Source organism: Oryctolagus cuniculus, chromosome 16 (genome assembly GCF_964237555.1).
Source record: "Oryctolagus cuniculus chromosome 16, mOryCun1.1, whole genome shotgun sequence".
In the NCBI taxonomy this organism is placed as follows: domain Eukaryota; kingdom Metazoa; phylum Chordata; class Mammalia; order Lagomorpha; family Leporidae; genus Oryctolagus; species Oryctolagus cuniculus.
Genome location: NC_091447.1, coordinates 64725998 through 64752742, shown reverse-complemented (window position 1 = coordinate 64752742; position 26745 = coordinate 64725998). Strand labels below are relative to the sequence as shown.

Below are 26745 nucleotides of genomic sequence, written 5' to 3'. Positions count from 1 at the left end.
AAGCCACAGCGGGCTCCGGATGTGGCTGGGGTTCGCCCCCACCCCACCCCCGGGAGCTGGTGGAGGCTGCGGGTGCTGCCAGCTACAAGGCGGGGCTCAGGGCTCGCCGGGGACTCCCTGCTGGCTCTCACCAGCGTATCCGTGATACCAGCGCGAGCCTGGCCTCTCCCAAGCTCTCTGCACCTGCACCGCGCTCCGAGTGGAATCCCACCACCACCTTCCCCGGGATGATACTTTTGAAGATGGATTGATTTATTACTCGGAAGGCAGAGTTACAGAGAGAGAATCTTCCATCCACTGGTTCACTCCCCCCAAAGCCCACAACAGTCACCAAGGCTGCGTGAGGCCACAGCCAGGAGCCAGGGTCTCCCACGTGGGTGCTGGGTCCAAGCATTTGGGCCGTCGCCTGCTGCTTTCCCAGGCGCATCAGCCGGGGAGCTGGACCGGAAGTGGGCCCATGCAGGTGTCAGGGCCCCAAACCTCTAAAACGGAGCTAAAAGCAGCTGGCTCTTCGCAAGAGCAACCCGTGTCAGACCTGGAGTCCGAGTGAGCGCGGCCACGCGGTTACCTCGGGCTGCGTGTGTGAGAGCCCGAATCCCCCGTGCAGGCGTGGGCTGCGGCCCGAGGCTTCTCCTCGCGGGGGTGCCACGCGGACCACCCCCGGTGCCTGCATTTCAGAGTCCTGCTGGCGTCAGGATCAACTTAGCTTCCTCCTGCTCTGCTGGGCTCTGCGCGGCTGCTCCGCCTGCATCAAAGCCGGCTGCAGCCGCGCCCCCCCCAACACCCCGAATGAAGGGCTCTCGCTTTGCCGGCTCCCCGCCTCCTGCAGGCTCCCCTGGCGTCTCCCCAGGCCCCGCCGCGCCCACTTCCCTTCACAGGGAGGGCTTGGGGTCTAACCTGTCACTGGGAACCGAGCCCAGCGCGGGGGGGGGCGGGACCACCGCGCTCTGTCCCACAGGGGCTGGGGGGGAGGGGAGGATGGCGGAGGGGTCTTCTGTACGGGGGTCCCGCGGCTGGCTGCTGCTGTGAGCAGGGGAGGGGCGTGGGCTGAGCGGCGTGGCTTGTGGAGGTGGGGAGGACGCCACGTTGGGCGGGGGCCACGGTTCAGCTTGGCCTTGTGGAGTTGGGGGCCCACGAGACACCCCTGGAGGGCTGCAGCCCTGGGGAGAGGGAGCGGGTGAGGATCGGCAGTGCGCCCCTACTGCAGCGGGAAGGATTTCCGGTCGGTCCCGGATCCTCAGCCCTGGGACTTGCACCAGGCCATGGGCCCAGCACCCCGGGGTCCTCGGCCCCACAGTGGCGGGCGCCAGCCCCCACCCCAACAGATGCCCCGGCGCCTGCACGGGGCCCACGGTTCTGTGTGCCACAGAGGGACAGCAGCAGGCCCAAGGAGGCGCGGGGGTGGGAGTGCACGCACAGCTGCGCACAGGGGGAGGTGAGGCCCCATCTCTGCTGTTGTGCCCCCCCCCCCCCCGCGGCTGTGACCGTGACACCAAGAACCGCGGCAGCTCCTCCAGCGGCTTCCTGAATGCCAACCTGACTGCAGGGCCGTGGGCTGTGAGCTGGGGACGCTGCTGGCCACCCACGGGTGCGGGCGCTTCTCCACAGCCCCCAGGGACCACTGGCCAGCTGGGGGTCGCGGGGGCCAGGAGGAGGGTCGGTGACGGCACTGCCTGCGCCCTGGTCTCCCGGGGAGGAGCTGGCGGCACGCCGCACAGGACGGAGGCAGCCAGTGCGCTCAGAGGGAATTTACTGGAACTATGACACCAACACACACTGGGGGAGGGGTGGGGGCCAGGCACAGCCGCGGAAGGCGCGGGCCCCCACCCCGGACCCTTGGCGGGAAGGCGGAGGCCAGTGTCCCTCGCTGGGCCCCACCTCCCGTGGGGAACACTGATCTGGCTGGGGGTCAGGTCCCGTGGCGCGGCCCGGGAGGAGCGAGCGCCCCACCCCCGCTGAGGCCCGCGGGCACGGCGTTGGCAACTGCAGGCAAACGCCCGGGCCGCCCGCAGGCGCGCGAGGTTCAACAAGGAGTCCGCACCGCCAGGGCGAGGCCGCCGTGCCCGACGGGAGGAGCCCGCGCCGGGGTGGCACGAGGGGGCGGCCCCCGCCCAGCTCCCGGGCAGAGCGGGCAGGCGCTGGGCAGTCCCTCGTGCAGCCGGGGAGCCCGGTCCAGGGAGCGAGCGCGCTCCTCGGCGGTGGGCTTGGCAGCTGTGTCCTCACTGGGTCCGGAGCTGGTAATCTACAGGAGGAGGGAGGCGGCCATCACCACCCGCCCCCGCCTGCCCCTCCCCCCCCCCGCCCCCGCCCCCGACCCCGGGCGGCCACTCACCTCCGTTCTGGGTGATGTACCGCACCCAGGGCAGGGCCTGGTAGCCGCTCTTCTCGATGATCTTCAGGTAGCGCACCTGGGCACAGGCAGCAGCCCTGAGCAGGCTCACGCCCACCCCCTCGTTCCCCCCCCCACCCCGGGGGCCCTGCCTCCCTGGGGCTGCCAGGGCGGGCAGGCTGGGGGGCAGAGGTGCCTGCACGCGGCACAAGGCGACCCCTGGGGAAGCGGGAAAGGTGGAAGGCAGAGCCCGGCGGCACCGGGGAGTCCTGGGCAGGCCGTGGGACGCCTGCTCTGCCCCTGCCCCCGACGCCTGTGGGCCCCGCATACCTGGATGCCTGAGGTAGTGAAATAGGGGATCTCGAACTTGACGCTGATCGGGGGCTTGCCCTCCTTGTCCTCGGCCTCCACGCTGGGCAGCCCAAAGTGGGCCCGCATCAGGTACTCCTTGCCACCCTGGGGAGCGGGCACAGGAACGCGCGTGAGGCGGGGCCTAACCCCAGCCTGGTCAGCAGCCGCCCCTGGAGCAGGCCTGGGTGGGCTGCCGTCTCCCTGTCCCCAGCTCCCCTGGCGAGCCGCCCCTCTGAGCCGAGCGCACCACACCTGCCTCCAAGGGTCCCAGACCTGCAGCTCAGGGGCCACGGCGAAACCAAAGGGGCGAGAGAGAGGCGCACACGCTTGGGGGGAGGAGAGGGCTGCTGCCAGGGAGGAAAACCAGGCAGAGTGGCTACGGGGAGGCAGAGCGGGCGAGGGCGCCACCAGCTCGGGCCACAGATCCCGGTGGATGGCCTACTGTGCTTCAAACATAGCCCCAAAGTTCACGTGCTGGAGACTGAATGGCCACACTCCCCACGTTCCCGCGCTAATGGACTTGGAGGAGGCAGGATTGAGGGAGGTCAGGAGGCCCTCACTCGACCAGGGCAGACGCAGGCGCCCGGCCAGGGCACCTCCAACCCCGATCCATGACCTGGGCTCGGGCATCACACGTGAAGGATACCAACGGGGGAAGAACAAAAGCCAGGAGACCCTGCGGATGGCTGGGGTGGCCCACGTCCTCCGAGGGCAAATCGGGAGCAGCTGGACACAGGGGCCAGAACAGGGCCAGGAAGGCCTGGGACCCGGACCTCTCCTGGCCACGAGGAGCAGCAGGGCTCAGCCTGGATGTCCCTAGCGCCCAGTCTTGCTCTGGGCAGGCGGCATCTGAGTTCGGGCCACATCCGGGCCACCAGGGCCTCTGCTTCCTGGGGCTCTGGCTGAGGTCCAGCAGGGCAGGCACCGTCCCCCTGAGTTGGGGCAGCGCAAGGGCTCCCCAGCTGGGCTCCCGCTCCCTTCACAGGGCTGGGGCGAGTGGTCAGTCTCTGCCCTCTGCCACCGGGGCCAGGGCGGGAGTGGGGACGCTGGCGGAGCCGGCCGCCGGGGGCCGAGCAGACGGAGAAGAGCGTGGTGTCAGCAGCCACCAGCGCGGGCTGCGGAGAAAAGCCGCTGTCAGCTGGAGCATGAGGCGCCGAGCCAGACCGCCGGTCAGCCTCCCGCTAGACGCAGGCAAGAAGAGCAGGGCGCAGGCCTGTGGGGTGAGGGAGGCCGCGCGCCCCGTGCGTCACGTCCTGAGCTGTTGAGGCTGGCTCAGAGCGAGGGAGGCTACAGGCAGAGGCCGACAGAACGGGACAGGGCTGCGGCTGCGGTCACAGCCACGCCGCTGCAGGGAGACGGACAGCGGGGCTGAGTATCCACGCACCAAGCAACCCGACTCGGCTTCCCGGGTGCCCACGGGAACGCACGCGGCTGACCTCCTCCTGCACCTCACCCAAGTAACACTCTGATGCCAGCGGGAAGGCCCTCCCGCTAGGAAATCGAGGAAGAAAACCTCTCCAGCGGACTTCGCTCTGGAAAATCACGCAGCCAAGGCCTGCCCGCCGTCAGCGCCTGGGGGTAATGCGGCCAAGGCAGGGCTCGCAGAAGGAGCTGTGGTGTGAATTCCTAGGCCAGCACAAAGCTGAGAGCTAGCGACTTGAATACCTGACTCGGAAAGCTAGGATCAGAACAAAGCAAGGAGGGAGAAATTCAATCAAAGACTGACCACGGGGCCAGCGCCACGGCTCACTTGGCTAATCCTCTGCCTGTGGCGCCAGCATCCCATATGGGCGCCTGGTTCTAGTCCCAGTTGCTCCTCTTCCAGTCCAGCTCTCTGCTGTGGCCCGTAAGGACAGTGGAGGATGGCCCACGTGCTTGGGCCCCTGCACCCACATGGGAGACCGGGAGGAAGCACCTGGCTCTTGGCTTTAGATTGGCGCAGCGCCGGCCATAGTGGTCATTTGGGGAGTGAACCAACGAACAGAAGACCTTTCTCTCTGTCTCTCCCTCTCACTGCCTATAACTCTACCTGTCAAGTAAATAAATAAATAAATAAATAAAAAGAGCACAAAAATAGTACAACAAATTCATTAAAAAGGAAATCTGGAAAAAACTAAGCAGACGAAGCCCTAGGTATCCTTATCAAGGCAAAAAAAAAAAAAAAAAGGCACAAACACACACGAGAAAACGTAAAGGAAAAAGGGCTGCTTTGTGTAACCTTTTATGTAGACTCGTTTGAAAATCTGATTAGGATGGAAGTGACCCAGACTGACTCCAGCAGGGGAGAACATTCCGCTCTGACAGGCGGAGAGAAAGGGACACAGGCTCCCATCTGTGGGCTCAGGGTCCGCGTGCAGGAAGCGGGGACTGGGCCAGGCCAAAGCCAGGACCACGCCTCCCCCCGGGTCTCCCTCCCGCACCTGAGCCGTCGGCACTGCCTCCCAGGGCGTGGGCCCCTCGATGCGGGCGAACTCACTGCCCCGCCCCACGAACATAGAAGCTCTCGTTGACCCAATTTCTACGGCGAGAGAGCAGCAGAGACGCAGCTGGGGGCGCGGCCGACTTCTCCCAACCTGTGCGAGCAGACGATCTCCAGTCCACTTAAACGGCTCCACGGCGCGGAGACTGTAGCAAACCCACAAGCCCGGTCACGAATACCAGGCCAAGGTCCTGCACTTGCACAACGCTAGCAACTCCATTCAGCAAGGCATTAAAAAGAAAAACACCACGATCGCACAGGGCTCCTCGAGATCCAACCCGCTCGCAGAGAAATCCCGCGACCGTCGACAGACACGGAACAGGCGCGTGGTCAAGCTCATCACCCACCTACGCTGAAGACACGGGGAAGCAGGCAGGGCTCGCTTGGGTGGGCGGCCCTGGTAGGACCGACGACCGGGAGGCTGCTCTCCCCTCGGCCACGGCCACGGCCACGAGTAGCCGGAAGCCACGAGATGCCCAGGAAGGGGAGAGGGAGAGAACGCTGCCTCTCACAAACACTAAGACGGAACTGAAAGGAAAACCATCCCAACAACGAAAGGCAGGCAGGCGCCAAGACACTTGGCGCACAAACGTTTGTGACCCATAGGAAGGTAAAACGGAGGGAGACCCAGCTCCCAAGATACGGGGCTGAGAAGACCATCTTAACGAGACCTGCCCCTAACCGCGGGGAGCCCTGGGGGCTCCTGGGAGAGGGCGACCGGGGACAGACGGGACAGACATTCCGTGGTCGCAGGCTCAGGATGGGGGGGGGCCTCCCTCCTGGAAGACTCCCGGGAGTTGTTTGCACCTTACTGGCGCGCTGTTTTTGCACGCTACGGGCAGGCCTGTGTTAGCGCTAGGAGGTCAGCACTGGAGCGCTCTCAGAAGGCACAAGAGTGGGGACGAGGACAGGCAACCAGACGGGATGGGGTGAAGACGGGCCAGCGGATGGGACGGCGGAGCGTCACCACGCCGTGGGAATTCTCCCCGGCTGCCTTACACGTCCTGAGCAGACGCTTGGATTCCGCAGTTCCCGAGGGAAGTGAAGTGGGCAAGGAGTTGGAGGAGAAGCAGGGAAGAGCAGAGTGGGGGTGGGGCGGGGCAGAGGCGGGCCCTACCTAGCAGGTGTGCGGCCCGGAATAACCCTCCCGCTTGCCGCATGGGTGGCCAGGCGAGAGGAAGTGCAGACAGAGGCGGCTGCGTGCAGGGCTGGGCTGATAAACAGGCCTGGCAAACCGCTGGCCAAGAGGGGCTCTCTAGCAACGAGTTTGGCAGAAGGGAAAGGGGGTCTGCGTCCCGCCCCGCTGGCCACACCGGCCTTGCTAGGGGCTGAAACGGAAGGGGAAGAGCGCCCCCTGGAGGCTTCCAGGAGCAGAGGCCGAGTCCCCAGGACAGGCATGGGGACAGATGGGGAAGCCTTTGTTATTTATTAAAGCTTTTTTAATACTAATTAATTTGAAAGGCAGGGTTAGAGAGAAGACCACACACACACACCAGAGAGAGAGAGAAAGAGAGATCTTCCACCTGCTGGTTCACTCCCAGATGGCTGCAACAGCTGTCTCCACACACAGAAATGCAAATCCCCCATCTTGCTGATAACGAGAGAAGCGCAGCTTACAATGGCAGAGAGCACCGCTCTGCTGGGGACGCTGGGGGTGGCGGCGCAAGCCCCACCCAAAGGAGCCGGCACAATCCAGGAACAGCTCAGACGCGTGCTGTCTGGCACCCAGCGAGCCCATGTCCCAGGCGCACGGGTGTCACCGTCAGGGCACAGGCTGTCAGCACGGCACGACTGCGGGGGATGAGAGCCACACCGTGGAACACTCCACAGCTGGAGAAGGGGGATATGCGGGGCAGTGGTCCACGCCGCCTCCAGCCCAACCCAGCCCAGAGTGCCAGATCCAGGTCTCAGCTCCACACCCCGCTCCAGCGTCCTGCTAATGTAGGGCCGGGCCTCTGAAGGGGGCATCTGTAACCCCATCTGCAGGCCGGATGAGACCATCAACTCCAAAATTAGCCTGCCTTCGCCTTACTGACTTTTCAGTTCCACCTGCCGAAGCCTGGGCACGGCAAGGCCCAGGCCAAGCGATTTCTCAGGCCTGGTGTGGCGCGGATACGCCCTCCACTCCTGTGCTGAAAGGCGTGACCTGGAGGCGCAGCGAGAGCTCCGAGGCACTGGGCTCCCGCCACCCACGACAGAGGCCGGCACTGCACTTATGGCTCTGGGCGCTGCGGCGGCAGGCACTCGGGGAACGAGCCCGCGGACCGGAGCGCCCTCTGCCTCTCAAACACCACCAAACCCCGCCTTATGGGCAGTGTGGAAAAACCGAGGGGAGGAGGAGGTACCAGCTGCTCCCTGCCTCACGGTGGGGCCACAGCCTGATGAACCCCCGGGGCTGAAGCCATTCCAAGTGTGAGACGCACCGCACACCACGGCTCAGCCACGCAGTGTTCCGTAGACTGGGGGTCGCTTCCGCCCTCTGACAGCAGGGCCGCTGGGGGCTGCACACACCAGACACAGCTGACTGCACCGCGCCAGCCGGGGCCAAGACCCCGACAACTCGCTGTCTCCAGGACGGCGCCTCCAGCCAGCGGGACAATCCAAACCCCAACCTCTGAGAGCCAGGGAGCGACCTGGTACACGGGGGCTCCCTCTGCCTCTGAGGGCCAGGAACTACCCTCTGTGATTTTCCTCTCCTCTTCCACTGGGTTTTCATTTACACACACACACGGGGACAGGAGGGCACACAGCACGTCACTCACCCTGGAAAAATCTGCCCCTAAACTGATGGCCAAAACCACCGCCCACAGCCCGAGGGAAAGCGCTCTTGCAGCGAGAGCAGGGACTGGGCTCTACCCTCTACCCTGGGTCACAGCCTGGTGACAGGAAACACAGAGACAAAGGCACCCGGGGCGGCGGGCTCTGGTCTCCTGCACTTCCGCTCACGCGGCCCCGCTGTGGTCTAAGGGAAAGGTATGAACACGGCGCGACAACTGCTGTGGTCCCAGCTTCCCTCACTCCCTGGGACCATCCCCATGCCCCCCACAGCAGCAGAGAGGGGCGAGGACAGGAAGTCCTGCCTCCCGGGGCACTCACGGGGAAGGACTTGATGGACCACACGATCTCGCTGTTCTCGGGCACCCACTTGACGCTCCCCACGGTCGTCTTGAACTTGGGCGAGTCCGCGTCGTTGGGCACAGGGATGTGGATCTCCACGTTGTTGGCTGTGGACCGCCGCTTGAACTGGCTCTTGGCCTGCGGGCCGAGGGCGAGAGTGAGACGGGCCGGCTCCACTCCCACCGCGCATGCCCCGACTCTGGCTCATGGGAGCCCCCTCCCGGGCCAGCTTCCCCAGACATAGCCCACGCCTCACTTCAGTCAGCCGGCACCCTCCCGAGGCTCTCATCCCCGTCCCCCGTCTCCCGGGCTGCACACGGTCACTGGGGCCGGGGAGCTCTACTCGGTGTGGGCAGCACCTCCAGGAAGCCTTCCTGGGTGCCTGGCCACAGCCCTCGCAGGCAGGGAGGAGCTGGGCGGCCTGTCTCCTTGGTGCCGGGACCCCCACGTCTGGGCCCTGGGGAGGCGGCCCCAGCCCGACCTTGATCATGTACTCGATGCGGCTGTGGGAGTGCTTCTCGATCACAGACTCGATCCAGATCAAGGGCTTGACCTGCGGGGAGAGCGGGCGGGCTCGCGGCTGGTCGCCCATGTGCAGGCCCGCTCTGCGGAGGGGAGGGCATGCCGGGCGGGGCGGGGCCAGGGGAAGGTGCACTCACGTGCGTGTTGAGCCGGTAGGACATGAGCTCGAACTCGCCGTCGGGCGGGATGAAGGAGATGGTGCGGTCGTTCTCGAAGCGCGAGAGCCGCACACACTGGTGGAACTTCACGTCCTCCAGCTCCACCGACTTGCTCTTGCCGCCTGCGGGGGACGGGGGACAGGGGATGGGGTGTGTGTGTGTGCTGTGTGTGTGCCCTGTGTGTCTGTGTGTGCGTGTGCGTGCCCTGTGTGTGGGCTCCTGTGGCCCAGGCTGCCCCTGCGAGAGCGTCCTGCAGGGGACAGGTGTGTGTGTGTACACTGTGTGTGTGCACTCTGCGTGTGTGCACTGTGTGTGTGTGCGTGCCCTGTGTGCAGGCTCCTGTGGCCCAGGCCGCCCCTGTGAGAGCATCCTGTGGGGGACAGGTGTGTGTGTGTACGTGCACTGTGTGTGTGCACTCTGTGTACGTGCACTGTGTGTGTGCACTGTGTGTGTGTGTGCCCTGTGTGCGTGCACTGTGTGTGTGTGTGTGCCCTGTGTGCGGGCTCCTGTGGCCCAGGCTGCCCCTGAGAGAGCGTCCTGCAGGGGACAGGTGTGTGTGTGTATGTGCACTGTGTGTGTGCACTCTGCGTGTGTGCACTGTGTGTGTGTGTGTGCCCTGTGTGCAGGCTCCTGTGGCCCAGGCTGCCCTTGAGAGAGCGTCCTGCAGGGGACAGGTGTGTGCACTGTGTGTGTGTGTGTGCCCTGTGTGCGGGCTCCTGTGGCCCCAGGCTGCCCCTGAGAGATCGTCCTGCAGGGGACAGGTGTGTGTGTGTGTGCTATGTGTGTGTGTGCACTGTGTGCCCTGTGTGTGGGCTCCTGTGGCCCAGGCCGCCCCTGGGAGAGTGTCCCGAGCTGCAGAGCACGGGGCACGCGGGTTCCAAGCCTCCTCCCGGTGGCGGCCCAGCTCACCGGAGTCTCCAGCAGGCAGCCCAGGGCCCAGACAGGGGAGCTGCTTGGATGGAATGTGTCTGCTGAGTGACTCTCAGACCTGGCTGCGTGAAGCGTGGGGGTCCCCGAGGGCTCGCGCCCCGCCACTGGGGCCTGGGTCCTCTCTCAGCTTTGTACTCCACACATGGCAACGTGGGTCAGGCTCTGCTCGCCCAGAGCAGGCAGAGCTGCTGGGCAGGCCTGGGCACGGCCGCAGTCCGGAGAAGGCCTGCGCCACCCCAGGCTGAGCCCCTGCGTCCCCTGCCCCACCCTGGGAGCACCAGCCAGCCTGCGAGAACGGGAACCCGTGTGTGGCCCTCACCCAGTGCGGACCCAGAGCCCCAGGAGAGGGCAGAAGCAGAGCCCCGAGGGACGGGAACTGCACCCTGGGTGTCTGAGGCCCCCGCCCAGCGCGGCCGGCTACTCACGGCCCGTGTTGTCGAAGAGGACCTTGTCGTTGAGGCCCAGGCGCAGCTCGGGCATGCCCGAGAGGAAGACGCGCATCTTGATGGAGCCCACGATCTCGCTGCGCAGCACGTTGCCGTTGGCGCTCACCTGGGGGGCGCGGGGCGGGGGGCCTCAGCTCACCCTGTGCTCCCAAGGTTCGCCTCCCTACCCAGCCCCCTCCCGGTAGCCCAGCTCAGGCCAGGCCACGCCCTCCTCCCACCCACACCCTGCTCAGAGTCCCGGGCTCACCCCTCCCCCAGCCTTCACAGCAGGGGCTGTGGCCGCCTCCCCCCCCCCCCCCCCCCCCGCCCCAAGGACTCTGACCCAGGGACACTAGAACACTCGCAGGGCATGGGCCGACCCTGGAGCCCAGCCGAGCCGAGGCAGCGGGGGCCCAGTGCCTGCCGCAAGGGTCTGAAGGCACCACGTGGCCAAAGGGCGCCCGCCCCTGCAGTGCCAGGCGACAGCCCTGAGACCGACCTGGAGAGACAGGCTCTGCCCTCCGTGTCTCGGTGGCCCGTGGGGGTCTGTCTCTGTCTTCCCCTCCAGCAAGGGGCAGGCTGCTGGCTGCTGTGTCCCCCGGGAAGCAGCGACTGGCCCACCTGGGCTCCAGGACAGGGCACCTTGGGATCGCACCTGCGGCGCTGTCAGGACCCTGTGTGCTACCTGCCGGCCCCTCACTGCTCTCCTCTGGGAGCTGCCTCCCGCAGCTGCGGGTAGGCCTGGGAAGGCGCTGATGCCAGCCCCGTGGGCAGCACTCGGGGCTGTGGCCTGCGCTGAGGTGGCACCCCAAGTGCCCCCAGCCGGCCAGGGCGGGCGCTGCCGAGATGTTTGCCAGGGCCCGGCTGCTCCGGCACCCTGCCCCGTCCAGCTGATCGCGATCTGGAGGCAATGGTGACGCGGCCATGGGCTCTGCAGTCAGACCTGGAAGGTGGCAGCCCCACACCCGCCCTGGTGCCAGCCAGGGTGCAGAGGAGCTTGGCCCTCCCGGCGGAGCCATACTCTGCTCTCTCCAAGTTACTCCCCCAGGGCACCCTGGGCAGGATCACAGCTACTGCGGCCGCTGTCACAGGGCAGGCAGCTCTGCTCGAAGCGCCAGTCCCACAGCTGGAGGCTTAGCTCTTCAGAAGTCCCAACCAGGGCCGGCAGGTGGCCCGGGCCGCCACACAAGCTGTTGCCTGAGGGCACAGCAGGGTGACCCACCTGCTGGGACTGGCTGAACCCACAGGTTCGCCCGACAGCAGGTGCTGAACCAGAGCTCAGGCGGAGAGTGCGCCTGAGGTGGGGGCGGGGAGCAGCTGGGAGAGAGCGAGGTGGGCAGGTGGGAGAGGGCGAGGTGGGCAGGTGGGAGAGAGCGAGGTGGGCAGGTGGGAGAGGGCGAGGTGGGCAGCTGGGAGAGGGCGAGATGGGGCAGCTGGGAGAGGGCGAGGTGGGCAGGTGGGAAAGGGCGAGGTGGGCAGGTGGGAGAGGGCAAGGGGGGGCAGGTGGGAGAGGGCGAGGTGGGCAGGTGGGAGAGGGCGAGGTGGGCAGGTGGGAGAGGGCGAGGGGGGCAGGTGGGAGAGGGCGAGGTGGGCAGGTGGGAGAGAGCAAGGTGGGCAGCTGGGAGAGGGCGAGGTGGGCAGGTGGGAGAGAGCAAGGTGGGCAGCTGGGAGAGGGCGAGGTGGGCAGCTGGGAGAGGGCGAGGTGGGCAGCTGGGAGAGAGCGAGATGGGGCAGGTGGGAGAGGGCGAGGTGGGCAGCTGGGAGAGAGCGAGATGGGGCAGGTGGGAGAGGGCGAGGTGGGCAGCTGGGAGAGAGCGAGATGGGGCAGGTGGGAGAGGGCGAGGTGGGCAGCTGGGGAGAGAGCGAGGTGGGCAGGTGGGAGAGGGCGAGGTTGGCAGGTGGGAGAGGGCGAGGTGGGCAGCTGGGAGAGGGCGAGATGGGGCAGCTGGGAGAGGGCGAGGTGGGCAGCTGGGAGAGGGCGAGGTGGGCAGGGGAGCCTCCAGCTGGGCTGTGGGGCCACAGTGCGGATTCCTGATACTCGGGAGCAGGGCACTCACGCAAGACACGTGGGACAGCGGGGCTCTCTCCCCCGGCTTCCACCCACAGGACCCAGGGAGGCCCCGGTAGGGAACAGAGGGCCAGGGGCCCAGCAACCCACCTCCTCAGGCTACACACAGAGACCCGTGAGGGGACCTAAGATCCCAGGCCCCAGACGGAGCCCCAGCAGCGCACGTCTGGCACGCAGGCCTTGAACACAGAAATGATTCTGTGGCCCACAGGCTGAGCGCTGAAGTGGTGGCCTGAACCCAGGCAGGTGGACTGCTGGCTAAAATGAGAGCATCAACACTTCCCTTACGTTGTAAACGAAACCTAGAACCTTATCATAGGTCACGGCCGACAGCCGGCATGTAAGCCAAAACCACTCAGCACACCAAGAGCTGCGAACATTTCGGAACATGGCCCCGAGATGTCAGCCCTGGCGCTGACGCTGGGATGGTCTGAGGCCCAGGGACGCAGGGGAAGAAGAGGAAACCGAGACCAGCCAGGGCCGTTCCAGGAGTGTGGGGCTGGGAAAACCATCGCGGCACGCACATCGACAGTGCAGGAAGACACCCGACGTGACCGCCAGCTTCCCACTCTCCAACTCTGCCTTTCAAATGAACGAGCTCGTGTTTATTTATTTGAAAGGCAGAGTTACAAAGAGGGAGAGGGGGAGGGGCGAGAGGAGGAGAGGGAGAGAAGAGGAGAGGGAGAGAGGGGGAGAGGGAGAGCGAGATCTTCCATTTGCTGGTTCACTCCCCAAATGGCCACAATGGCCGGGACTGGGCCAGGCCGAAGCCAGGAGCTTCTTCCGGGTCTCCCACGTGGGGAAGGGGCCCAAGCACTTGAACCATCCTCCGCTGCCTTCCCAGGCAGTGAGCAGGGAACCGGATGGGAAATCGGGCAGCAGGGTCTCAAACCAGCGCCGTACGGGATGCTGGCGCTGCAGGCGGAAGTCAACCTGCCACACCACACCGTCGGCCCCTAGGGGAATAAATCTAAAACAATGACAACAACAAAACACCCCTCAGATGAGTGAGTGTAGCAAGGCTACAGTCAACACAGAGAGCAGTCACATTCCTATACCCTTGTGACGTCCAACTGGAGGATGAAATTAAGAATAGACAACTGACAACAGCTTCAGAAATGGAAACAGCTCCCGCACACACCGGACAGCACACGTACAGGGCGACTCTCTCACTGTGTGACCAGCACAGAAACTGAGACGGCGAGCCCTGCCCAGGCTGTAGGTTCTCCTGGGACCACTGTCATACATGCGGTCACTCACCCAAACACTGACGTAGCACCTGGCCGTCTACAGCCACGTACACCCCCACCCCACCCCACAACAGACTGACAGGGTCTCGGACTGGGAAACGTGACACGATGGAAATGCCGAAGTTCACCAGACTGATCTACAGACGTGACGTGTACGCAATACCAATCAAAATTCAGCAGGGGGCCGGCGCTGTGGCACAGCGGGTAAACCTGCGGTCTCCAGCGCCTGCGTCCCATATGGGCGCTGGTTGTAGTCTCAGCTGTGCCACTGCCAATGCAGTTCCTTGCTAATGACCTGGGAAAGCAGCAAAAGGTGGCTCAAGTCCCTGGGCCCCTGCACCCATGTGGGAGACCCAGATGGAGCTCCTGGCTCCGGGTTTTGGCCTGCTCAGCCCTGAGGGGGCAGCAGAGACCACGTGTGGAGGTTCTATGTCCAGGTCAGGGGAATCAGCACCCATGTCTGCATGAGTAGAGACTCAGAAGGGAAACAAAGGCAGGGACCTGCGCTCAGGCGGAGCGGGCAAAGCCCCCAGGTGCACTGCCGGCATCCCATATGGGCGCTGGTTCGAGTCCCGGCTGCTCCACTTCCTGTCCAGCTCTCTGCTGTGGCCTGGGAAAGCAGTAGAAAACGGCCCAAGTCCTTGGGCCCCTGCACCTGCATGGGAGACCCGGAAGCAGCTCCTGGCTCCTGGCTTTGGATCGGCACAGCTCCGGCCGTTAAGCCATCTGGGGAGTGAACCAGCGGATGGAAGACCTCTCTCTCTCTCTCTCTCTGTCTCTCCCACTCTCTGTAACTCCACCTCTTAAGTAAGTAAATAAAATGTAAAATAAAAGAAAGAGAAACCTAACCACGCACAAAACAGAAAACAAGCTGTGAGGGAGGGCCGTCCTGTGACCGGGCTTTGTGGGAAGAGACAGGGAACAGGGAGCGACCACGTGGTGACACGCGTGCTGGCGCTCAGTGCTGGTGGGAGACACTAAAACCAGCTGCCGGCCACAGGGGCTGATCTGCTTCGCAGGGGACCGCCTGGCCCCCAGGGCTTCGCTGGCTGCACCATCCTGCTTGTGTCTGTTGCCATCACGGAGAAGAGGACACTCTCAAAGATGCACAGATGGACAGACGGACGCCTACCAGGAGGTTGACGGACTCAATGACATCCAGGAAGACCTCGTTCTTCCGGTACTTGATGCCCTCCGACCGCCAGGACACTGCATTGGTGACGGTGGCGGGGGGCCGCGGGGCCCCCGTTTCCAGCTTGTGGCCTTCCTGCGTGATGTACCTGTGGGGCCACGGGCTCGGGGTCAGGCAGGGGCACGGGGAAGAGGCCCCACCTGCTCTCCCACCCCCTCCCCCTCCCCGGCGCCCACTCACTCCTGCAGGATCTTGCTGTCGGTGGTCTGGGGGTAGCCGAAGTCCATGAGCTCATCCAGCAGCTCGTAGATGATGACGAAGTTGTCCCGGATGCTCTCCTCCTCCAGCTCCTTGAAGTACTCGGAGAACACCTGCAGCAGCAGCCGGCAACCGGGACAGCAGGTGAGCGCCGGTCCCTTGGCCCTGCCCGCCTCCCGGGGCTGAGCCGGGGCCCTGGGCTGGGACATGTAGGCTGGAGGTCCTCGCAGGCCCAGTCCAAAGCCCAATCACTCTCCCCTGCCAGACAGCACCAGGCCTGGGGCCCCTCCTCAGCATCTCCTCCAGACTGGGGCCAGCAGGGACTTGGTGGGGGCTGCCTCCAGCCCCACCCTGAGCTGCCAGGCTACCAGGAGGTATTTGAAAAAGTTCGCGGCAGAAACAGAACCAGGGCTGCCCGTTCTGCCCGGGAATTAAGCCACCCAGATCCAATACTGCTTTGATTCCTGGCTCTGGCTCCTAATTCCAGGGTGTGGCTAAGGCAGACCCTGGGAGGCAGCGGGCCCAGCTAACTGGGCCTCCTTAGAGCTCCTGGTTCTGGTTCTGGCCCAGTCCTGGCCACTGTGGGCATCTGGGGGACTGAACCATTGCATGGGAGTTCTGCCTCTCAAATTAATAGTTTTAAAAATTAAAACGGAATTAAAAGAGGTTCATTTGGGTACAAGAGGTTTTTGAAATCCATGCATACTTTTTTCCTGTTTTTTTTTTTTTTTAATTTTTTTAAGTTTATTTGAAAGGCAGAGTTAGAGACAGCAAGGTCTTCCATCAGCTGGTTCACTCCCCCAGTGGCTGCAATGGTTTGGGCTGGGCCAGGCTGAAGGCAGGAGCCAGGAGCTCCGCATCCAGGCCTCCTGCGTGGGTGGCAGGGTTCCCAGGACTATGTGCTGCTTTCCCAGGGGCTTCAGCAGGGAGCTGGGTCGGAAGTGGAGCAGCCGGGACTCGAACCTGTGTCCATATGGGAAGCAGGTGGTGGCCGTACCCACTGTGGTATGGCGCCGGCCCCAGTTTTTTCATCACACATTTTCTGTGGACTCTCAAGGCTGCTCGGCAGCTGTACACAGATGCGGCTCCCTCTGAATGGACAGTGAGCGGGGGCAGGGCAGGGAGGAGGGACAGGGCTCTGACCACCTGGATCTCTGTGCAGAGACCTGGGACAGGAGCATAGCTCCGAGACCGAGGCCCCCACACCCTCCCGGTCCAGGCCTCTGCACGGGCGGCACCGGCTGAGGGATGGAAGCCTCCCCGGCCCGGCGTGGGCCTGGTGCCCCGCTGGCTTCACCCTCACGGCCCCAGGTTCCTCTCCTTGCTGCCTTCCACTGCCTCCCTTGCTCAGCAGCCTTGGAACGCAAGTCACAGCCGTGGGGTCCAGCCCTGCTCCCAGGCGCAGGGCCTCCCGGACACTGCCTGAGCACAGCGCCCACAGAGTCCTGTCCCAGGGCCTTTGCACCTGCTGCCCCACCTCTCAGCCCTGCAGTCAGTCTGAGGGCAGCACTGCCAACCCACTGTCTGCTGGGACTGGTCACCCCACCCCACAGCTGGTGGGGGCACACCCCCGCCCTGAGCCCCACCCTCTCCCATCCATACTCCGCCCCTCTCTAAGGCTGCAGAGCCATGAGGACTGCAGTACTGCACCCCCCCCCCAGGGGACGCCGCAGGCAGCCAGGGTGCCCACCAGGGAGCGGCCCCGCGGGGACTCACCTGCACCACCTTGTAGAGGAAGGAGAAGACCAGAGACACGCATGCGTTCTTCTTGGAAGTGGCGACCACTGCGTGGCAGTTAAGGAGCCTCCAGAGACCCTGAGAACAATGCCCCGACCCCACTCCCCCCCCCCCCACTGTGCTCAGAGCCTCCGGCAGCCCCGCCATGCCCTTGGCCCCTGTCGGGCCAGCCTGGTCTGAGTGAGGCCGGGACACGCAGTGACCAGCCAGGCACGGCGCTGGCCCCAGGGGGCACCCAGGGACCCCGGGACACTACTGGGTGAGGGGCCGCCTTGGGGGGATGGGTGTGCGACTCCTCCCAGGAGCAGAGAACGGCACTCCCCGCGAGCAGCCCCGTCCCTCCAACGTCCCCCTGGGGCTCCCCAGCCAGGCTCTGTGGAAAGCGGCCCTGGCCAGTTCTGCCTCCAGCCCCTGCTGGCTTTGGAAATCCAAGCCTTGGCCCTGGCACCAAACCTTTTTAACAAAATCTCCATTTTCCCTCCTGTCTAATGGGTGTCAGGCGTGGATTCCCCAGGGCGAAACATATAAGGGGCCTGGCACAATCACCCCAGCTGGGGGAGCCAGCCCCTGCCGCACGCCTCCTGCCCCTTTCCCTAAGGGGTCTGGAGCCACCAGGGGAGTCCGGGCCCTCGCCTGCAGGCCCACACGTCACGTCCCAGGTGGCCTGTTCACGCCACGCCTGTGCGCCTGGCTCCCATGCCAAGTGGTGAGCTCTGGGAGGAAGGGGGAGACAGGCAGGCGCTGCACCCACCCCACTTCCTGCCTTGCCCTGGCACAGCTCAGGGGCCCAGGAAGTGCCACCGGCCCAGCCAAAGGCAAGCTGGCCTCTGTGTTGGAAACTGTGGCAGGGAGCGAGAGCAGGTCCGCCCACCTGGGAGGGGCCCCGCCAGTCTCCCCGGCTGCCCACAGGTCCAGACTGGCCCAAGGGCCCTGCTGAGCTCACACTGCAGTTGTTAAAGTCACAATTACCTGGCTGTCATTAGCGTGATGTCAGACCAGGGCGGCCACCCACTCTGCTCCCAGGCCACCTTCATTGCTCTTCAGAGCTGTCCCCAAACAGGTGACACAGACCCACCCCCCACGGGGAGCTGGACGAGGGTGGGACCACCCTCCTCACACTACCAAAGCAAGGAGGCCGGCAGGGTGGCCAGGGTGGGGTCTGGAGTCCGGATTTCCCAAAGGCTCCAGGGGAGGCCCCGGTCCATCACCCACACCTGCACGGGCGAGGCCTCGTGTGCCCCCATGCAGAGCTGTCCCCTGCATGTCGCGTGCACAGAACCAGCGGAACCCCGCGGCCCTCCCCATGATGTCCCCAAAGCTGCAGGCGGCCAGTGGGACCCCCGGTTGGGCCAACCCCCTTGCAGGACGGCAGGGCGAGCGGGGAGTGGGGGGAGATCTGCTCCCTCTCCCGGCACGCACAGCCCAGGCCGCCCCCCGCCGCCCCCTGCAGCCGGCGCCCGGCGGAGGGATACAGTAGAGGTTGTTGTGCTTGATCCACATGAAGCGGACGCCACCGTGGGCCAGGATGGGCGACAGCATCCCCTCCTCCTCTTTCTCCATCAGGATGGGCATGAAGTGCTCCACTTCGGACATGTCCACGTCGCCGCGGTAGTTGCGACAGATGAGCACCTGCGGCAGGGGCACAGGGGCTTGGCGTTCTGGGGTGCGGGCCAGGGCTGACTCCCCGAGACACCGGGGTGGGGGGGCTCGGCTGCCTCCTCAGAGCCCTGCCCATGGCACCAGGGTGGGGGCTTGGGTCGGAGGGGCCCTCCCAGCACCCAGGGCCCTGCCGCCCTCCGCTGACGGCAATGGGAAGTGGGACAGCCACTGCCAACGCCGGAGCCACCACGTGGCTCCCCAGCCGCGCCCCGCCAGGTGTCCGCCGAGGGGCTGCCTCTGAGCCCAGGCTCACAGCGGCATTAGCTGGGAAACACCCCCACTGGAGACAATAGGGGCTGAAGAGCCGGGCCATGGCCATGCAGTGCAGCAGGCTCCCGGGCCAGGAGCAGGTGCACCTCCAGCCGGCCCGCCGTGTCCACAGGGGCCCGGCGCCGGGAACCCACGGCCACCAGACTCTCATGCTGCAGTGAGGCCCCCCAGGACACGGCAGTGTTCACACGGAACCCACACACGCCCCCACCTCTCCAGACAACTTCTTTAAGATTTATTTTACTGATTCGAAAGGCAGAATGGCAGAGGGAGAGATAGATTTTCCAGCCAAACGGCCACACAGCTGGAGCTGGGCCAGGCCGAGGCCAGGGGCCAGGGGCCAGGAGCCTTTTCCAGGGCTCACCCGTGGGTGCAGGGGCCCAAGCTCTCTGCCGTCTTCTGCTGCCTTCCCGGGTGTATCAGCAAGGGTGCTGCATGGGAGGCGGAGCAGCTGGGACTCGGATGGTCACTCTGACACGGGCTGAACCTGCTGCACCCCAGTGGCGGCCACAGTACCACGAGTGACAAGGTCCAGGCACAGAGGACGGACAGAGGGACAGAGGGAGCCACTAGGAGTGAACCAGCAGACGGAAGCACTCTCGCTCGCGCTCTCTGCCTTTCAAATAAAACAAACCTTACCAGACAGAGCGCAGCCCTCATGACGGTGACACACACACCAGGGGCGGCCTGGCCATGGGGCTGGCTGGGCACAGGGTGGGAGGCGGGGTGGCGGAAGGTGTGGTCACGGCCTCCCGGGTGTGCACACACACAGGCACATGAGCGCGCTCATCCTGCTGTGAGCTGCGCCTACGTGACACCTCGCGGCCCGCCCCCCTTCTTCCCCAGGGACAGCCCCAGGCCTCCAGAATGCCCCAGGGACAGGCAGAGCAGGGCCTGATGCTGCTGCGTGCATCCGCGTCTCTCAGGCGTCCACTGTCAGCAGACGCCTGCCCTGGGCCTGCAGCCGGAGCAGTGACCAGGCCACACAAGGCTCCTCACTCGGGAACGGGGGACCGGCGGGGCTGGGGCTGCGGCCAGAGGCAGAGGGCGGGGTCATCGGGTGCCAGCCGTCCCCTGGCACTGGCACGCGCAGCCCCCACTGGTGCTTCCCCGCCAAGTGTGGCAGGCTCCTCTTTACCAGGTCTCCCTCTGGTAACCCCCGGCCCGAGGTCGGCCTACCAGAACTTCCCAGCCCGGCTTCCAGCCTCCACCCACTCCTCTGGCTCATTCCAGCCCAGGCAGTGTGGCCCCTGGCTGGTCTCAAAGTGACCCCACTGTTCCCCTCAGGGCCTTCTCATTGCTCACTTTGGAGCTCAGACGGCACCTCCTCCAGGAAGTCCTCCCTGCCTGTCCCCTCTGCCAGGCTATACACACATCTGTGTCCTCATTTGTCTGAGGTTCCCTGAGAACAGCGGCTGCTCTGGGGTCTCTCACAGCTGTGCCCCAGCACCCAGGACACAGCCTGGCCCGCGGCGGGTGCCCAGGAAACATCTGTGCAGCGGCCATGTGGGTGGGGAGGAGAAGGCCAGAGTAACACCGGGGCTCCAGCGTGGACACAGAAGGGACAGCAAGTCTGGGCATGGCAGGGACCACTCAGCACCCTGGAGGCCAGTGGCTCTCCAGATAAGCTGTCTGGATGTGGGCCTGGGAAGAGGGGCACTGTGGGGAGACACGACTGGGCCCCACCCCCTCGGAACCCAACAGTCAACGGGCGAGAGCAGAAGAGGCGGGAAGGGGCTCTGGGCCGCAGGTGGACAGGTGCCCGGGGAGAGCTTCTGCCCACCCACGGGGCGCCCGCGGCTGGCACGGATTGCTCAAGGCGCTGTTGCCTTACTTCTGAGCAAACACTTCAGTGCAGGAGGCAGACTTTCGAAACCTCTGATATGGGGCGTCCCGGCTGCGGAGGGCTGGCGGGGGTGTGTGTGTGTGTGTGTGTGTGTGTGTGCGTCCCGCCCTGCGGCCCACCGGACGCCTCCTTTCCACCTGCCGCCTGGTCACCTCGTTCAGCCCACTGGGGCACCCGCCTCCCCCTTCCCCAGCTGCACTGCCAGGACCTTGTCCCGGGCCTGTGGGGCCGGTATCTCCTGACCTCACCACGCCAGCCCTGTCAAAGCCTCTGGGGAGGGAAAGGCGAGGCCCAGAGAGGGAAGCGCCTCCTCCCCAGTGCTCCCCTGCACAGGGTGGCAGAGCTGAGCCCCCATGGGGCCTGAGCTTCCCCGGGCACTGTGCACAGCCGCGGCCAGCGGCAGCACTGTGGCCACCCTGTGCCTGGCCCGTGGCCACCCTGTACCTGGCCACAGGCTGGGGTCGCGCGAGAGGCTCCGACACGTTGGCGGAAGGAGCCGGGCAGCTTCGGGGAAGTCGTCTTTCCCGCTTCCCGGGTCTGGCCGGGCTCAGAAGCCCTGCAGGCGGCCTCGTGAGCTGCAGCTCTTGGGTGGCTTCCAAAGCAAGCAGAGGGCCAGGGACTTGGGGAGGGCGCCGGGTGGAGCAGGAAGGGGCGGCCGCGCTCACCTGCTCCCGGGCTCAGGCGGCACCCGCGCCTCTCCCAGTTCTGGCTCCCATGTGGGGAGGTGGCCTGGCCAGCGCTGCTCTCACAGGCCCCTGGGAAACATGCCTGGGTCTCGGCCACACCTGGCCCCTCCCCCAGGGAAGCCCCTGCCGCCCTGATGAGGGGGCTTCTCAGAGGTCACGGGCAATGGAATCAGGGCTGGGGCCGGCGCAGTGGCAGAGCGGGTAAAACCGCCGCCTGCAGCACTGCCATCCCATATGAGGGCCGGTTCTAGTCCCAGCTGCTCCTCTTCCCATCCAGCTCTCTGCTCTGGCCTGGGAAAGCAGTGGAAGATGGGCCAAGTGCTTGGGCCCCTGCACCTGCGTGGGAGACCCGGAAGTAGCTCCTGGCTCCTGGCTCTAGATCGGCACAGCTCCAGCCGATGAGGCCAACTGGGGAGTGAACCAGCGGATGGAAGACCTCTCTCTCTCTCCCTCTCTTTCTGTAACTCTGCCTTTGAAACAAATAAGTTAAAAAAAATTGGAGGCAATTTTCCCCCCGAAATCTATGCGCACGAGGGAAAAGTTTATGAGAAAAAAAAAAAAAAACCTATGCACCGATTAAAAACATTTTTTTTGCACCCAAATAAACTTTTTCTGGTTTTGTCTGCAAGGCACAGAAAGAGACAAACACAGCGATCGGCTGGTTGGCTCCCCCAGATGCCCAGAGGAAGGGCGCCTGGCGGCGGCTGCAGCTGCAAACAGAGCACCGGACCCGGGCCCGCCAGGCGCGTGGCGGGGCCCCAGCGACCCGGGCCTCCCAGGCTCTGCGTGGACGGAGGCGGGCACCGAACCCAGGACACAGGACACCTGCCCCTCCCGGCTGCTGGGCCCCCTGCAAACGCCGGGCCCACTCCGTGCCTCGGTTTCCCCACTCTGTCCACCGCCCACGCCACCTTAACCCTAACCTCACTCAGTGTCACGATGACGTCAGCGGTTCCCACGGGGTGGCGGCGCCCGGGAGAAGGCGGGACCGGCCGCGAGCGCACGCTGTCCACCACCCCCCGCCACGCCTGGCCACCTCCGGCCAAGGGTCGCGCCGTCCACCCACCCCTCCCACGCCGGGGGCCGGCTGCGGCCCGCCCTCCCCGCCGCGGAGGCCCGAGACCCCGGCCCGAATCGCCAGCGGGCACGCGGCGGTGGGGGTGGGTGGGGTGCAGGGGAGGGGCGGCGTCGCCCGTTACCTGGCAACGGCGGAGGCGGCAGCCCACCTCGCCACCTGGCAGCAGGGCGGGCCTCGCGGACTGGAGACCCCCGCCCTGCTGGGTGGGGGACCCTCGGGTGGGGCCGCCCGGCCGCCTCGCCTACCGCTGGGTGGGGTCCACGGGTCGTTTACCTAACAGGGCGAGGCCCCCGCCGGTTACTCGGCAGCGGGGAGGCTGGGTGGGGAGCGCTCAGTACCTTGCCCTTCAGGTCCAGCACGTACACAGCGCTGGCGGACATGGCGGCTGCGGGAGGCCTCGGCGGCAACCGAGGGCGGCGGCGGCGGGCACGGCCGGGCGTGGGGCGAGGCCGGGCGCGCCCGGCGACGGTTCCCCTCCACTTCCGGCCCGGAGCGCCGCGCGCGGACCGTTATGTCCGGGCTGAGGGCGAGGGGGGCGGGGCGGCCAGGTCTGCGCAGGTGCGGGAGGGCTAGGCGCAGGCGCAGTACGCCCGGGAAGACCGTATTTCTCGCTGCGCTCCTCGAGCGGCCGGAAGTGGGGCGCGGGGGGCGGGGCCGGCGGAATCGGGGCGACTCCGGCCGGCCGCGGCGCTCTGGTGAAGCCGGGCGGGTCCAGACCCGTGGAGCTCGGCCTGGCCGGGGAGCGTAGCCTACACACAGCCACCAGGGGTGACGCGTCCTAGGGCAGGGCGAAGGCGGTGCTTCTCTGTGCAGAGGTCAAGCTCTGGCCTCCCGCCTCCTCCGGCCACCTGTCAGTGTCCACGTGGGTCACCGCGCCAGCCCGCGGTTTACTGCTCGGAATGCCCTCGTGAAAAACCGCAAGCCACTGCTGGGCACGTGTGCTTTCCTGCTACATTTTTAGCGGCCCTGGTCGGGTCATAACCAACGGCGTGTCTGCATTCTTCAGCTGAAATGTTTTTAGAAAAAATTTTATTTATTTTAAAGACAGAGTTACGGGGGTGGGGGGAGGTCTTCCATCTGCTGGTTCACTCCCCAGATGGCCGCAACGGCCGGAGCAGAGCCAAATCGAAGCCAGGAGCTCCATCCGGGTTTCCCACGCAGGTGCAGGGGTCCAAGGACCTGGGCCGTCTTGTACTGCTTTCCCAGGCCACAGCAGAGAGCTGGATCAGAAATGGAGCAGCCGGGACTCGAACCGGCGCCCCTGTGTGATGCCAGCACTGCGGGCGGAGGCTTTACCTGCTGCGCCAGGTGCATCCCAGTGCTACCCGGGACACTGCTTCCTGCTGGGTCCGCGCCCTCCCGCCGTTCCCCTGAGACCCTGGTTTCGCTCCGGCCCGCCGGATGAGCAGGTGGGCTGGGTGCCTGTCAGGCGCTCCCCGCTGGGCACCCAGCCCGCGGCACAGAGGGCAGGAGTCATCTCCGGCCGCTATGGCTCAGGCAATCAGACGCCCAGACTCCTCTTCAGTGACGCTTTTGCTTTATTCTGCGGCTTTTACACAGACAGCCCCCGCCCCGGCGCGGCCCCCGGACACTGTTTTTCCCAACATCGCGGCCGCCGCATCACAGCACACGCGTGCCCACTCAGGGACCAGTGCTCCAAGGTTTCCACGGTGAGGAACGTCGCGATCGATTAGCAATGTCTGCCTTGGCACTGGACACCCATTAGAGGCGCCTGGAAGAAGAGTGCTGCGGGTGCTCCGGGCTCACCGGAAGTGATGCTACTGCTGCAGCTCACCGAAGTGGTTTCTGCTGTTCACCGGAAGTGCTGCTCCTGAACCAGCTCACCGGAAGTGCTACTTCTGTTTCAGGTGTCTGTGGCAATTCACCGGAAGTGCCGCTTCTGTTCATCTCACCGGAAGTGCTGCTTCTGTTCAATCTCACTGGAGAGGTTTCTGCTGCAGGCTCACCGGAAGTAGTGCTGCCACTCCACTCCGGCTCACCGGAAGTGGGGCTGCCCCTCCAGCTCACCGGAAGCAGTGTCTGCTGCAGGCTCACCGGAAGTACTGCTCACACTCCAGCTCACCGGAAGCGGTGTCTGCCACCCGAGCTGTCTCAGCGGCCGGTGCTGAGCGGAGAGCTGCAAGGCCACGGAGCCCGTATGGAGCAGCAGAAGCCACACGGAGCCTCGAAGGCCGCCCACGCCGTCTTAGCGCCTCTCTCCTGGGGAGTCCGTCTCATGGGGGGGGGCAGACACTGGCAAGGCGACCTTGACCTCCAGATACAAACGCGGCGCTCCGGGCCCAGACTACCAAGGTTTCCCTTCCAAGAACGCACAGTCGCGTGGGTGGGGGGCGTTCTCGCTTTAATCGGGTTCCAGGAGGGGGACAGGGGATGGGGGGTTGCGGCGCCCAGGGGCGCCCCTCGCGCGCGGCCGGGGGCTACTTTGTCCAGCTGACTTTGGGGATGTCGTAGTGCTCCGTGAGCGTGTCCAGGTGTCTGTTGAAGTCCTGGGCACAGAGCAGAGAGCCGGCGTCATCGCGGGGCCCCACCGCCTCCGCCCACACCGCCCTGCCGGCCCGGGCCTCACCTCCACCCTCTGCTTGTGGGTTTTGGATGCTTTCTTCAGGATCCGTTCCATTTGCTGCAAAGACAGGAGACGCGGGCGTGAGTTCGCGTGCTCCCTAGGAAGTCGGACCGGGACCCAGGCGCGGACCCGGGATCCCGCGCCCGGCCCTCCGGCCCCGATCCAGCACCTCTCGGCTGCACGTGCACCGGGGTCCCCTCGGCGCCCAGCCCCCTCCCCCGGCCCCGCACCCGCTTCTCCTGCATCTTCTCGAAGGCCGCCTGCGCCGGGGTCCGCTTGTCCAGGCAGCGCCGCTTCTCCTCCTCGCTCTTCTTGCTCGTCCCCATCGCTTCCAGGAGCTTCGCCTTGTCTTTGTCCTTCTTCTTCTTCTTCCTGGGAGGGGGGAGACCGAGACGGGGGCAGGTGAAGAGAGCACGAGACAGACGCCCCAGGCCCCCCGGGAAAGATGGGGGCGGGCGGGGGGCGCGGCACCGCGGGCTCCCGGGCCTCTCACCGCTTGGTCACGCCGAGCTCTGCGACGCCTTTCAGCTTCAGGGGACCCCTTTGGACCTGCTCGTAGGCCTCCATGGCTGCCGGCCCGCCGTTCGGAAGGCGGAATGCCACACTTCCTGTTTGCAAACGCTAGTCCCGCCCCCAACGCCCGCCCCCCTGCTTCCTGATTGGTAGAACTAGGCCACACGCATGCGCTCTTAGGTTCTGAAGGCATTTCCGGTTTGGGGCGTGGCGAGGAGGCCGGCGCGTCGGCGTCCTGTACGACTCGCCTCCCGCCACACTTCCTGTTTGGACACCCGCTTCCGGCTCTGAGGCTCTAGGTAGAATCCGTGCAGCCCTTCGCCTTTCTGAGTGTTTTCGGAGCCGCTGGGGGTCCCGTTCTCGGTTTTTGCCACGATTTGAGCGGTCGGTGGATACCCGGATGTAATTTTGTGAACTTAACCAGTGCTCGTTAATTTTTCAGCTTTTGGTGAATGACCGCATTAGTTGAACTCTGCTGATGTACTAAATTTTTTTAAAGATTTTTTAAAGATTTATTTTATTTATTTGAAAGAGTTGCATAGAGCAGTAGAGAGAGAGAGAGAGAGGTCTTCCATCCTTTGGTCACTCCCTAATTGGCCACAATGGCCGGAGCTGGGCTGATTCGAAGCCAGGAGCTTCTCCTGGGTCTCCCACGTGGGTGCAGGGGCCCAAGCACTTGGGCCATCTTCCACTGCTCTGCCAGGCCACGGCAGAGAGCTGGGTGGGAAGTGGAGCAGCCGGGACTCGATCCGACACTCGCAGATCCAGCACCGCAGGCTGCAGCTCAGGCCGGCGCCCACCCGATTTTTAAAATTGAATTTAATTAATTCATTTTATAGAGGGGCCACAAGGGGTAGAGGACACTTTTAAAAAAAATGTGGTTGAGGTGCCCAGTAGGACGCCCACGTCCCGTGTCAGCCTCACGCACCCCCCCTGCCAGCTCCCTGCTGATGGAGACGCTGGGAGGAGGCCACCGGGCCCCCGCCACTCAACACGAACAACTTGATTAAGTTCCCAGCTGCCAGCTGTTTGGGCCGCGTCCCAGCAGGTGCTGTGGGCATTTGGGGAGTGAACCAGCGGCCAGCGTATGGAGGATTTCTCTCCCTCTCTCCCTCTCTCCTTCTCTCCCTCTCATCAATAAACCAGTTTTCCAAAGTTCCATATAAATGAAACAGTGTTCCAGGCGGATGCTGGAGGCTTTTCCGTCCTCTCGCTGGGCCTAACAGTTCATTCCCCTGCGCTTCTGCGCCTTCTCCCATCGTGCAACCCGATCCGCTCTGTCCACTCACCTGCGGCCGACACCTGGGCCAAGTCCAGGTCGGACCATCACTACGGGAGTCTTTTGTTCGGATG

At 65.1% G+C, this 26745-nt stretch overlaps 2 protein-coding genes across 2 annotated transcripts; both read right to left on the bottom strand.

The window, feature by feature from the left end:
- Window positions 1-231: 231 nt before the first annotated feature.
- Window positions 232-22805, bottom strand: AP1M1 (adaptor related protein complex 1 subunit mu 1). Its single transcript, XM_070058920.1, has 12 exons — window positions 22634-22805; window positions 18229-18385; window positions 16736-16803; window positions 15002-15132; window positions 14762-14909; window positions 10312-10438; window positions 8936-9078; window positions 8758-8829; window positions 8256-8414; window positions 2660-2785; window positions 2333-2408; window positions 232-2242 (listed from the first exon to the last, which is right to left on the bottom strand). The coding sequence occupies exons 1-12, from the start codon at window positions 22673-22675 to the stop codon at window positions 2220-2222; spliced, it is 1272 nt and encodes a 423-aa protein (XP_069915021.1). The 5' UTR covers window positions 22676-22805; the 3' UTR covers window positions 232-2219.
- Window positions 22806-23815: 1010 nt separating this feature from the next.
- On the bottom strand, window positions 23816-25534 carry FAM32A (family with sequence similarity 32 member A). Its single transcript, XM_002722092.5, has 4 exons — window positions 25373-25534; window positions 25110-25251; window positions 24883-24936; window positions 23816-24802 (listed from the first exon to the last, which is right to left on the bottom strand). The coding sequence occupies exons 1-4, from the start codon at window positions 25444-25446 to the stop codon at window positions 24734-24736; spliced, it is 339 nt and encodes a 112-aa protein (XP_002722138.1). The 5' UTR covers window positions 25447-25534; the 3' UTR covers window positions 23816-24733.
- Between the last annotated feature and the right edge of the window lie 1211 nt (window positions 25535-26745).

Bases quoted from the DNA above. Each gene is read 5' to 3' on its own strand.
- AP1M1 (XM_070058920.1), bottom strand. From the start codon at position 22,675: ATGTCCGCCAGCGCTGTGTACGTGCTGGACCTGAAGGGCAAG. The intron at 16,804-18,228 runs GTATCCCTCCGC...ACTGCCACGCAG, and splicing joins CAAGCACAACAACCTCTACT to TGGTCGCCACTTCCAAGAAG. The intron at 2,409-2,659 runs GTATGCGGGGCC...GCCTGTGCCCAG, and splicing joins TCACTACCTCAGGCATCCAG to GTGCGCTACCTGAAGATCAT.
- FAM32A (XM_002722092.5), bottom strand. From the start codon at position 25,446: ATGGAGGCCTACGAGCAGGTCCAAAGGGGTCCCCTGAAGCTGAAAGGC. The intron at 25,252-25,372 runs GTGAGAGGCCCG...CCCCCCTCCCAG, and splicing joins GAGCTCGGCGTGACCAAGCG to GAAGAAGAAGAAGAAGGACA. The intron at 24,803-24,882 runs GTGAGGCCCGGG...CTCTGTGCCCAG, and splicing joins CCCACAAGCAGAGGGTGGAG to GACTTCAACAGACACCTGGA.